Source organism: Bufo gargarizans, chromosome 1 (assembly GCF_014858855.1).
Source record: "Bufo gargarizans isolate SCDJY-AF-19 chromosome 1, ASM1485885v1, whole genome shotgun sequence".
In the NCBI taxonomy this organism is placed as follows: Eukaryota; Metazoa; Chordata; class Amphibia; order Anura; family Bufonidae; genus Bufo; species Bufo gargarizans.
In genome coordinates, this window is record NC_058080.1 from 349,063,983 (window position 1) to 349,077,031 (window position 13,049).

The window sequence follows — 13,049 nt, forward strand, 5'->3', positions numbered from 1 at the left end:
CTAGCCAGTGTCAGAAAGCTTGGTCTCAGTCGCAGGTCATGGGTCTTGCAACAGGACAATGACCCAAAACACACCGCTAAAAACACCCAAGAATGGCTAAGAGGAAAAAATTGGACTATTCTAAAGTGGCCTTCTATGAGCCCTGACCTCAATCCTATTGAGCATCTTTGGAAGGAGCTGAAACATGCAGTCTGGAAAAGGCACCCTTCAAACCGGACACAACTGGAGCAGTTTGCTCATGAGGAGTGGGCCAAAATACCTGCTGAGAGGTGCAGATGTCTCATTGACAGTTACAGGAAGCGTTTGATTGCAGTGATTGCCTCAAAAGGTTGCGCAACAAAATATTAAGTTAGGGGTACCATCATTTTTGTCCATGCCTGTTTCATGAGTTTATTTTTTTACATAATTCTGTTGAAGCATGGTTGAAAAACAATGTCTGACTTTCATTGGTTAACATTTATAGAATTTTAATTTATTATTACTTTTGTCAGATTAAAGTTATTTCTGTGACCATTGTGACTTTTTCTTTCATTGACCAAAGGGTACCAACAATTTTGTCCACGTCTGTATATATATATATATATATATATATATATATATATATATATATATATATATATATATATATATATATATATATATATATATATATATAATATAATTTTTTTTTTTTTTTTTTTTTTTTTTTTTTTTTTTTGTTGACTACGGAATGGAGCAACGGATGAGAGAACAGCACACTGAGTGCTGTCCGCATCTTTTGCGGCCCCATTGAAGTGAATGGGTCTGCATCCAAGCCGCAAAAACTGTGAGCAGGCAACTATGTCTGTCTAATAATTTGCACCACTTCTTAGTTTATACAGCTCTCTTTACAGCAGTTAACTCATTCTAAGGCTCCGTTCAAACATCCGCAATTCCATTCCGCATTTTGCGGAACGGAATTGCGGACCCATACATTTCTATGGGGCCGCACAACGTGCGGTCCCGATCCGGAATGGCAGACCCGCACTTCCGGGTCCTCCATTCCGATCCTAAAAAAAAAATAGAACACATTCTCTTAGTGCCAGCAATGTGCAGTCCGCAAAATGCGGAACGCACATTGCCACTGTCCGTATTTTGCAGATCTGCAAAACACACACGGATCTGTGAATGGACCCTAATCCTGACTATAATGATATCACCTGAGTATAGATAAGACAGGATCCGCCATTCACAATAGGTGATTGTACAAGGAAGGAATAGATAAGATTTAACAATGACCTCTGTACAGGTCACAGAGCATGCCTAGAAAACTTTCCTATTTAAAGGGGTTATCCGAGTTAATAAATAAAAAAAATATAACCTCTTAAAACCCATCTGGATATACATATAATTTGGTTAAGCTAGATTTCATCAAGTTAAAACCCATATGTACACTGTTTCATGGTTCTTTCATTGCTTTGTTTACATGCTGAGGGGGCGTATAACAACAAAGCCTGAGCCCTGCCTCATGAATATTTGTGGGCGTGAACAACCTGACCTTCCCCCTCACCCTGCTCTGCACATCCTAACTTTGCATAAACCAGTCACATGATCATCTCCTAGCTCACACAGACAGATCATCCTGTCACATTGCAGAAACGCATTCTCTGTGTATCTAAGCTCGATGGCAGCTCTGTGTATCTAAGCTCGATGTATCGAATATACCTTAGATAGATATAGGTGTCATATATGACACCTATATCTATCTAAGCTATATTACAGCCATATCTATGTTGACTATATACTATGTATTTACGGTTGTCGTCCCCCCCCCCCCCCCCATACACAATGCCGTGTCCCCCACCCCTCCATACACACAATACAGGGTCCCCCTCCCCTACCCCATACACACAATACAGGGACCCCCTCCCCTACCCCATACACACAATACAGGGTACCCCTCCCCTACCCCATACACACAATGCAGGGTCCCCCTCCCCTACCCCATACACACAATGCAGGGTCCCCCTCCCCTACCCCATACACACAATGCAGGGTCCCCCTCCCCTACCCCATACACACAATGCAGGGTCCCCCTCCCCTACCCCATACACACAATGCAGGGTCCCCCTCCCCTACCCCATACACACAGTGCAGTGTCCCCCTCCCCTACCCCATACACACAGTGCAGTGTCGCCCACCCCTACCCCATACACACAGTGCAGTGTCCCCCACCCTCCTCTCCCTGGGAAACCTAAGAGCCCAGGCAGAAGCACATGTCTTTAGTCTCCAGTGTAAACAGCAGGGAGGGCGGGTCTTTCATCTGATTGGCTGTCCTGACTTGCCTTCTCCCTTTTTATTGGCTGAGCTGCTTGTCCTTCATTGCTGCTCCTGGATCACAGCAATACAGCGACTGGCAGCACCTGGGTAACCCTTTCCTAATCAGAGCTCTCCTGTACACTTTCAGTGCAACACAGGAGCTTCTGTTTTGCACAGTACTGTCAGCCCTGTGTATGGTAATTACAGCCCTGCTGCTCTATTGATATGCTAATGAGATCGCGGCAGCCGGAGAGAGGGGGCGGGCACCAAAGGCTCTGACGTCTCGTTTACAGAGCTGGGCCACTCCCTCAAGCAGAGAGAAGCTTGTAAACGAGACGTCAATGCTAGAGAAGGGTTGATGACGTCGAGTGTGGAAACGGCGCAAAATCAATAAAGTGAGTACATTAGAAATGTATCTTTAAGGCCCCATGCACACGGCCGTGTTTCACAGCTCCCTGCTGCCGGCACAGTACAGTAATACACTGGTATAGATCATACCAGTGTATTACTGTATTGCGGCGGCAGCAGGGAGCGCACGGCGTCATAGCAACCAGTGACGCCGTGCGCTCCTGCTCTCAGGAGGGATCCAGGCCGCGGATCCACGGCCCGCACACGGCTGTGAAACACGGCCGTGTGCATGGGGCCTAATGATGTATAAAGCAGCCCTAACACGGATAACCCCTTTAAGTCAATTTGTTACATCTGAGTATGCATTTTGGTCCTATTATTATTATTATTATTATTATTATTATTATTATTATTATTATTATTATTATTATTATTTGCCAATGTGATTCCCTGATCATTTATCGAATTCTTTGTTGTACTCTGTATACCAAAGCATTAGTGCTTTTAGGCATATAGCCATTGCAGACCTTGGGTGGCCTTTGTTAGGTTGCCAAGGTGGCCGGGAGCCTATCATTATATCGTACCAATGCAGTGTCCAGCCGGTTAGAAGCAGCAGACAATGGAGTCTTAATCTGCCAGGACCAGATTTCTCTCCAGTCTCTGCCACTGCATGAGTGTGCCAGCTATATTGTACAGCTGATACCTGCTGCAGAAAATGACAACCGTTGTATTACTATTTTTATTTTATTTTTTCCTTTTGTAAAATCTTTTATACCGTGGTCAGGGCTTAGTTATGAATAGAGACCAACTTTTTTTTTTTTTTTTTTTTTTTTTTTTTTATTTATGATACAAAAAATAAATATCAATATAGCCTTAGTAGTGTTATAAATCCTAAAGTCCGTAAATTTCTGATTTATAAGCATAATTAGTACCAATTACATACAAATAACCATACTTATGGAGATAGAACAAATCAAACTTTTTTTTTTTTTTTTTTTTAACAGATATAAAATAGTCCATAAAACCCCACCCTATAAGTTGTGTTTATATACTGATCTTCTGTGCTTTTCTTCAGTCTTATAAAGAATCCAGCTGAACGAGCAGACCTGAAGATGCTAATGGTAAGTGATCTTTGAGTCTATTAAATACAGAAAATTACATAATGGAACCTACACAGCAATTTGACAGCATTCATGTGATTGTTGTGATACCAGGCTGTGGTATTTTACTAACAAAACATGAAGTATAGATGATTCTACTGCAAAATAAACAGTGGGTGGGTACTGCATAAAAAAAAACACTGTTCATTAAACACCTATGTAAAGTACAGTATACGGACACGAAAAGCTCAGCATTTGCATAGTGCAGGGTGGATGGTCATATGTAATAATCTCAAACCCCCCCCCCCCCCCCCCATAGTAATCATGAGTGTTTGTGAGGTTCCACATAGAGGCCATCACGATATGCCCCCATTGTCTGAGATGAGACAACCCCTTTAATTTCCCTCACGCTTTCCTAACGGCACTGACAGAAGCCCCAAATAAATGACTCCTCCTCCCCTGCTTCAGTTTTTGTTTCCTGTCCCTTGGGACGCGTGGAAGCCTTGATCCAGCAGTATCGCTCAGCCTACACCTGCCTTCCCCTTCACTGGGAGACTGAGCAGGGAGCAGAGGGTCTGGGACGGGCCAGTTTACTAATGGGAGATGTATATTTTGTCTTAGGCTAGAAAGGCTATCTTTTCAAAATTCTTAAAACAAATGTGCCGTTTGCAGAAAACAGTTATCTCTTACCTATAACAAACTGCTATGGAAAATTTAAGAACCCTGATTAAGGATGAAGTAAACTTTGCCATAGATTAAGGGAGGAGTCCACCATCTCCTCACCCTCCAGTGTCAAAATCTTCAGATCCCTTCCTTTAATTGCTTTAATTAGGTAAGGATGAAGTATTCTCTGAGGAAGAGTAAGGCCTCTTTCACACCGGCGTCCTGGATTTGCTCCGGAAGCGTCGCGTGTGCATTGCGGGAAACCCACGCTAGTAGGCACGCAATTGCATTCAGTTTTGACTGCGCTTGCGTTCAGTTTTTTCTGCGCGAGTGCAATGCCTTTGCACACACGTGAGAAAAAACTGAATGTGGTACCCGAACCCGGACTTCTTCACTGAAGTTTGGGTTTGGGTTAGGTGTTCTGTTCATTTTAATTTTTTTCCTTTATAACATGGTTATAAGGGGGAATGGCATTCTTAATACAGAATGCTTACTAAAATGTGGCTTGAGGGGTTAAAAATAAATAAATAAACTCTCCTTCAGGACCTGCAAAAGGACCATTTGATGACTTAATCGCACTCGCCACGTGGTGAGAGCAGTGACGTCAGCGCAGGACCTGCTGAATGAAGATGGAAGGATCTTCTATCTTCATTCAGCAGGACCTGCGCTGACGTCAGGCTCACCACGTGGTGAGCGCGATTACGCCATAATAAACTTTAAAATATCTGAACCGTTTCATTCTTTAAAAAAAATATCAAAATGGAAACTATCGAGTCAACAACGAACCTGGATCAGAATTGTTTTTTGGTAACCCTCCTATGTACCCATATAGGGAATTCCAGAAGTTTTTAAAGGGGTTATCAGGGTTACGTATCGTAGATTCGCTAACAGGGATGTTAGCATATGCCAGAGACTTTTGTAAGTCTTTAGCTGACACTCTAGGATTCTTCTTCACCTAATTGAGCAGTCTGCGCTGTGCTCTTGCAGTCATCTTTACAGGACAGCCACTCCTAGGGAGAGTAGCAGCAGTGCTGAACTTCCTCCATTTATAGACCATTTGTCTTACCGTGGACTGATGAACAGCAAGGCTTTTGCAGATACTTTTATAACCCTTTCCAGCTTGTTGTGAAAAGCAAACCCAGAACTGGTGTGTGTTTTTGTTATAGGGCAAGACAGCTGTAACCAACACCTCCAATCTCATCTCATCGATTGGACTTTAGTTTGCTGACCCCTCACTCCAATTAGCTCTTGGAGATGTCATTAGTCTAGGGGTTCACATACTTTTTCCACCTGCACTGTGAATGTTTACATGGCGTGTTCAATAAAAACATGGTTACATTTAATTCTTTGTGTTATTAGTTTAACCCCTTAACCCCGGCGTTGTGACAGGATGCCCGCTGAATGATTTCAGCGGGCATCCTGTTCCGATTAACCCCTGCAGCTCCGCAATCTCGTTTTTAAACTCCTGACATACCGGTACGTCATGGGTCCTTAATGACTCGGGAAACATGCCATACCGGTAAGTCATGCGTCCCTAAGGGGTTAAGGACTGAGAGCTATTTCACCTTAAGGACTTGGCCAGTTTTTGCAAATCTGACCAGTGTCACTTTAAGTGCTGATAACTTTAAAACGCTTTGACTTATCCAGGCCATTCTAAGATGGTTTTTTCGTCACATATTGTACTTCATGACACTGCTAAAATTGGGTCAAAAAAGTTTAATTTTTTGTCATAAAAAAACATATTTACCAAAAATTTTGAAAAATTTGCAAATTTCAAAGTTTCAGTTTCTCTACTTCTGTAATACATAGTAATACCCCCCAAAATTGTGATGACTTTACGTTCCCCATATGTCTACTTCATGTTTGTAGCATTTTGGGAATGATATTTTATTTTTTGGGGATGTTACAAGGCTTAGAAGTTTAGAAGCAAATTTTGACATTTTTCAGAAATCTTCAAAATCCCACTTTTTATGGACCAGTTCAGGTTTGAAGTCATATTGTGATGCTTAGATAATAGAAACCTCCCAAAAATGACCCCATTCTAGAAACTACACCCCTCAAGGTATTCAAAACTGTTTTTTCAAACTTTACTAACCCTTTAGGTCTTCCACAAGAGTTAATGGCAGATTGAGAAACAATTTCGAAATTTCAATTTTTTTGAAAATTTTCCAGTATAATCCATTTTTTCCAGGAATAAAACAAGGGTTAACTGCCAAACAAAACTCAAAATGGGTTGCCCTGATTCTGTAGTTTGCAGAAACACCCCATATGTGGTCGTAAACTACTGTTTGGCCGAGCGGGAGGACATAGGAGGGGAACGTCATATGGTTTTTGGAAGGCAGATTTTGCTGGACTGGTTTATTTACACCATGTACCCTTTCAAGCCCCCTGATGCACCCCTAGAGTAGAAACTCCATAAAAGTGACCCCATCTAGAAAACTACGGGATAAGGTGGTTGTTGTTTTGGGACTATTTTAGGGGTAAATATGATTTTTGGTTGCTCTATATTACTCTCTTTTTGAGGCAATGTAACAAAAAAATTAAATTCTAAAATTGTTTCTACATTCGCTAAGGACTCGGGGAAATAGGGCGTACCGGTACGCCCTGCGTCCTTAAGGGGTTAAGGACCAGGCTCATTTTCACCTTCAGGACTATGGGGTGATGCTGGCACCGATGGACGACACGTGCAGGCAGCTCCTCTATCCTCCTAAGGAGGAGGAGAGGAGCGCTTGCATCATTTGAATCTGCTGCCGGCCCGCCCACAGACCAATCAGAGGCGATCCTGAGATCACCACTCAGGATCGCTGGATGGTGATTGGTGGGGTGAAATCACACCACCATCCTGTTCCGGGTTATCGGGTCTTCAGAGACCCGGAAACGCAGAAAACCGCAGGTCTGAATTGACCTGTGGTTTTCTGCGATCGCCGACATGGGGGGGTCACGGGACCCCCCGGGTACGTCATGTCTCCTTAACCCCTTAAGGACACAGCCCTATTTCACCTTAAGGACCAGGCCATTTTTTGCAAATCTGACCAGAGTCACTTTAAGTGCTGATAACTTTAAAACGCTTTGACTTATCCAGGCCATTCTGAGATTGTTTTTTCGTCACATATTGTACTTCATGACACTGGTAAAATAAAGTCAAAAAAAATATTTTTTTTGCACCAAAAAATACCAAATTTAACAAAAATTTGGAAAAATTTGCAAATTTCAAAGTTCCAGTTTCTCTACTTCTGTAATACATAGTAATACCCCCAAAAATTTGGATGACTTTACATTCCCCATATGTCTACTTCATGTTTGAATTATTTTGGGAATGATATTTTATTTTTTGGGGATGTTATAAGGCTTAGAAGTTTAGAAGCAAATCTTGAAATTTTTCAGAAATTTACAAAAACTCAATTTTTAGGGACCAGTTCAGGTCTCAAGTCACTTTGCGAGGCTTACATAATAGAAACCACCCAAAAATGACCCCATCTAAGAAACTACACCCCTCAAGGTATTCAAAACTGATTTTGAATACGTTGTTAACCCTTTAGGTGTTGCACAAGAGTTATTGGCAAATGGGGAGGAAATTTGAGAATTTAATTTTTTTGTCTAATTTTTCATTTTAACCCATTTTTTCCACTAACAAAGCAAGGGTTAACAGCCAAACAAGACGGTATCTTTATTGCCCTGACTCTGCCGTTTACAGAAACACCCAATATGTGGCCGTAAACTACTGTACGGCCACACAGCGGGGCGTAGAGTGAAAGGTGCGCCGTTTGGTTTTTGGAAGGCTGATTTTTATGGACTGGTTTATTTACACCATGTCCCATTTGAAGCCCCCTGATGCACCCCTAGAGGAGAAACTCCCTAAAAGTGACCCCATCTAAGAAACTACACCCCTCAAGGTATTCAAAACTGATTTTACATACGTCGTTAACCCTTTAGGTGTTGCACAAGAGTTATTGGCAAATGGCGATGAAATTTGAGAATTTCATTTTTTTGCCTAATTTTCCATTTTAACCCATTTTTTCCACTAACAAAGCAAGGGTTAACAGCCAAACAAGACTGTATCTTTATTTCCCTGACTCTGCTGTTTACAGAAACACCCCATATGTGGCCGTAAACTACTGTACGGCCACACAGCGGGGCGTAGAGGGAAAGGTGCGCCGTTTGTTTTTTGGAGGGCTGATTTTTATGGACCGGTTTTTTGACACCAAGTCCCATTTGAAGCCCCCCTGATGCACCCCCAGATTATAAACTCCATAAAAGTGACCCCATCTAAGAAACTACACCCCTCAAGGTATTCAAAACGGATTTTACAAACTTTGTTAACCCTTTAGGTGTTGCACAAGATTTAATGGAAAATAGAGATACAATTTCAAAATTTCACTTTTTTGGCAGATTTTCCATTTTAATTTTTTTTTCCAGTTACAAAGCAAGGGTTAACAGCAAAACAAAACTCATTATTTATGGCCCTGATTCTGTAGTTTACAGAAACACCCCATATGTGGTCGTAAACCGCTGTACGGGCACACGGCAGGGCGCAGAAGGAAAGGAATGCCATACGGTTTTTGGAAGGCAGGTTTTGCTGGACTGTTTTTTTTTACACCATGTCCCATTTGAAGCCCCCCTGATGCACCCCTAGAGTAGAAACTCCAAAAAAGTGACCCCATTTTAGTAACTACGGGATAGGGTGGCAGTTTTATTGGTACTAGTTTAGGGTACATATGATTTATGGTTGCTCTATATTACACTTTTTGTGCGGCAAGGTAACAAGAAATAGCAGCGTTTTTTATTTTTTTATTTACAACATTCATCTGACAGGTTAGATCATGTGGTAATTTTATAGAGCAGGTTGTCACGGACGCGGCGATACCTAATATGTATACAATTTTTTTTATTTATGTACGTTTTACACAATGATTTCATTTTTAAAACAAAAAAATGTTTTAGTGTCTCCATAGTCTAAGAGCCATTGTTTTTTCAGTTTTTGGGTGATTATCTTAAGTAGGGTCTCATTTTTTGCGGGATGAGATGACGGTTTGATTGGCACTATTTTGGGGTGCATATGACTTTTTGATCGCTTGCTATTACACTTTTTGTGACGTAAGATGACAAAAAATGGCTTTTTTTACACCGTTTTTATTTTTATTTTTTTACGGTGGTCACCTGAGGGGTTAGGTCATGTGATATTTTTATAGAGCCGGTCGATACGGACGCGGCGATACCTAATATGTATACTTTTTTTTTATTTATGCAAGTTTTACACAATGATTTCATTTTTGAAACAAAAAAAATGATGTTTTAGTGTTTCCATAGTCTAAGAGCCATAGTTTTTTCAGTTTTTGGGCGATTATCTTAAGTAGGGTCTCATTTTTTGCGGGATGAGATGACGGTTTGATTGTTACAATTTTGGCGTACATGCGACTTTTTTGATCACTTTTATTACCTTTTTTTGGGAAGTAAGGTGGACAAAATTTCAATTTCATCATAGTTTTTTATTTTTTATTTTTATGGCGTTCACCGTTCGGGTAAAGTAACATGACCGTTTTATAGATCAGTTCGTTACGGACGCGGCGATACCAAACATGTGTAGGGAATTTTATTTTTTTAATTTTTAATCAGTGATAAATGTGTTTTTTTGATTTTTACCTTTTTTTCACTTTTTTTTTGACCCAGACCCACTTGGTTCTTGAAGATCCAGTGGGTCTGATGTCTGTATAATACAGTACAGTACAATATATATTGCACTGTACTATATTTTACTTACACTGAACAGATCTATGCTTTCAGCACAGATCTGTTCAGCACCATGGACAGCAGGACGCCTGAGAGGCGTCCTGTTGCCATGGGAACCTTCCCCGTCTGCTCAGTTATGGTCAGAACTGCGCAGACGGGGAAGGGTAAGGACGGGGCTCTGGGGGGGCTGTCTGGGGGCTCTCTCCCTCTCCATCGGGGGGCTGCAAAGGCACTGCAGCCCCCCGATCGGAGAGGGAGGGAGCTCCCTCTTACTGTTAACTTTTTCCATACAGCGGTCCGTACGGACCGCTGTATGGAAAGGGTTAAACGGCTGACATCGCATCACCGATGTCAGCCGTTTATACCAGGGTGCCAGCAATGTGCTGGCACCCTGGTATACCCACTGTACACCAACGATTACGCAATAGGAGGCGGGCGGGGGATCGCGATCCCGCCTGCCGCACCGCCCGCCTCCCGCACCGCCCCCACCGACCGCAACACCCCCCCTGCACCTCCCACCGGGCTAAAATCATTCAGAGGTGCAGGGGGGGTGATAAATATATATTTTCGCCACACTAACGTTTCTGATCGCCGCGGTCAGGGACCACAGCGATCAGAAACTGCAGAAAGCGCAACAAACCGCAGGTCTGAATTGACCTGCGTTTTGTTGCGATCGCGGACATGGGGGGGTCACGGGACCCCCCCGCGCATTTAGCCGAGGTGCCTGCTCAATGATTTGAGCAGGCACCTTGTTCCGATCACAGCCGGCTGCACGGCAGTGATCGGAACAACACATGACGTACCGGTACGTCATGTGTCCTTAAGGACTCGGGAAACATGCCGTACCGATACGTCATGTGTCCTTAAGGGGTTAAGTACCAGGACATAATGACGTTACCGCTACGTCATGTGCCCTTAAGAGGTTAAGTGACTGAAGTGACTTTGTGAAGCTTACATTAGAAACCACCCAAAAATGACCCCATTCTAGAATGCCTCAAAAGCATCCATAGCCCGCTGGATAAAGTTAACCATTTCTCTCTGTTACTAGGAAAAGCAAGTTCTTTCCCCAGTTGGATGTTAAGCACATTCCACAAGGGCCATCTCTACCTCCTGGGCTGAAAACTCTTAAGCCTGGGAACACCAGATTTGTAAATCCGCAACTTTTTCTAACCCAATGACGTTTTATAAACATTATAAAATGTGATGGCAAATCAGGACTTAACTTTTAGATGTAAGGTCCTCTGTTGTAGCCCCCCCCCCCCCCTAAATTAATTAATTCTACTCTGAAATTCTTCCTGTCAGTGCCGCTGGGGTCGCTACATATTATGTTAATTTTAAAAATATAAATAGAATTGTGTGAAGCATATCTGTTTTCTCTGTCATTAACTAGAGGAGGGGGTCATTTTTATTTGGGTATTCTGCATAGTTTCCTGTCCTCGGGAGGTAGGATCAACCTGTCAGTGGCATTGTGGAGGCTATGGATACATTTCATCTTTCATTAGCAATCTGCAGTGATCGGTGGCTTTTGGCTTTATCTCGACCTCTATGTGGGTGTAACCCTAATAAGAATATTCATAGTCAATATATTTGAATAATACATGATTACAAGTGACCCTATTCTATTTAAAAAAAAAGGAATTGATATGAAAAAAAATGTATAAACAACTTTGAGATTGTAGATTAACAGCAGAAATGTTTTCTCTCATACTCATAGCACTTGTCTTAAAAGATCTGCATAATTTTGCATTGTATATGCATTAGTTAATGTATTTTCTTTTTTTTTTTTTTCTTCTTCTCCTAGACCCATACATTTATAAAGCGTGCTGAAATCCAAGAAGTTGATTTTGCTGGCTGGCTGTGCAAAACTTTGGGTCTGCGTCAGCCAAGTACTCCAACTCGCACCACCATTTAATTTTTTATTTTTTTCTTGTTACACACACACACACACACACACACTTACTTTGCCCTTTCTTTAGGGAATATGAAGCATGGAACATCTTTTTGAACACATTGTTCTGCTTTTATCAACCAGGCTCTGTATGCTTGTGTGCATTTCTCTTTCCACAGCAATCTGCCAGTCACTGCCACTTTGAACTCCATGCTCATGAGGAGTTGAGCTCCGTTTAAAGTGGTCAGTGGCAAGATCACATAGGTCCACAAATTAGCTTTAAGGCTGCTTTATTGTATTTCTCAAACAAAAGATGGCTACTTTCAGCATAGTGGACCTTATCCACAAGGAGGATTTCATGGGTTTCGTTAACAGTACAAATAGAATGTTTCATTTGCAAAGTACATTAAAGTGTACAAATCTATCCCCTTAAATCCAGGTACTTATCACAATTGTCCACTGACTGTCTAAATAACAAATAAAGTTAATGATTATAATAATTGTTGTTTGATTATTGATGGGTTTAACTGTTAGATAGGCATATGGCATATTCTGAAAACCAGGACACTTGGCATTACTACATTTCAGAAGAATCGTTTTGCCTAATTGCAAAAATTATAGTCTGTACCTCAAATGCACATTATAGCATCCTACACGATTTGTTTTCCAATTTAACCACTTCCAGACCAACATTGTACATGTACAGCTCAGCTGGAAGGCCGGCTACCCTGGCAACCCATCGGCATATCGCACCAATGCAGTGTCCAGCCAGTTAGATGCAGCAGTCAATGGAGTCTTAATCAGCCAGGACAATAATTCTCTCCAGTCTCTGCCACTGCAGCAGAGTGTCAGCTATATTGTACAACTGATACCTGCTGTGGATGATGGCTATACCCCCTCCAGCCTGGAGAGAGCATATCAGTTTTAAGCTTAGTGTTGTAGGAGGCAGACCTCCCTGCTTGCAGGGCGGCTTTTTGTTATTTTTTTTATTTTTTTCCCTTTTAGGTAGGGGAAACAGTGGCGCCTCGGCCACTGCATTAGGATGG

General features: G+C 42.0%; 1 protein-coding gene across 2 annotated transcripts in view; it reads left to right on the top strand.

The window, feature by feature from the left end:
- The window catches only part of MAP2K2 (mitogen-activated protein kinase kinase 2), an 83,976-nt gene extending 71,473 nt beyond the window's left edge, over positions 1-12,503 (top strand). For both annotated transcript variants that reach the window (XM_044282612.1, XM_044282604.1), the window contains exons 10-11: positions 3,701-3,746; positions 11,917-12,503. In XM_044282612.1, the coding sequence (XP_044138547.1) occupies positions 3,701-3,746; positions 11,917-12,027 (157 nt within the window). In that variant the 3' untranslated portion in view covers positions 12,028-12,503. The remainder of the gene's footprint in view (positions 1-3,700; positions 3,747-11,916) is intronic.
- Positions 12,504-13,049: the final 546 nt, after the last annotated feature.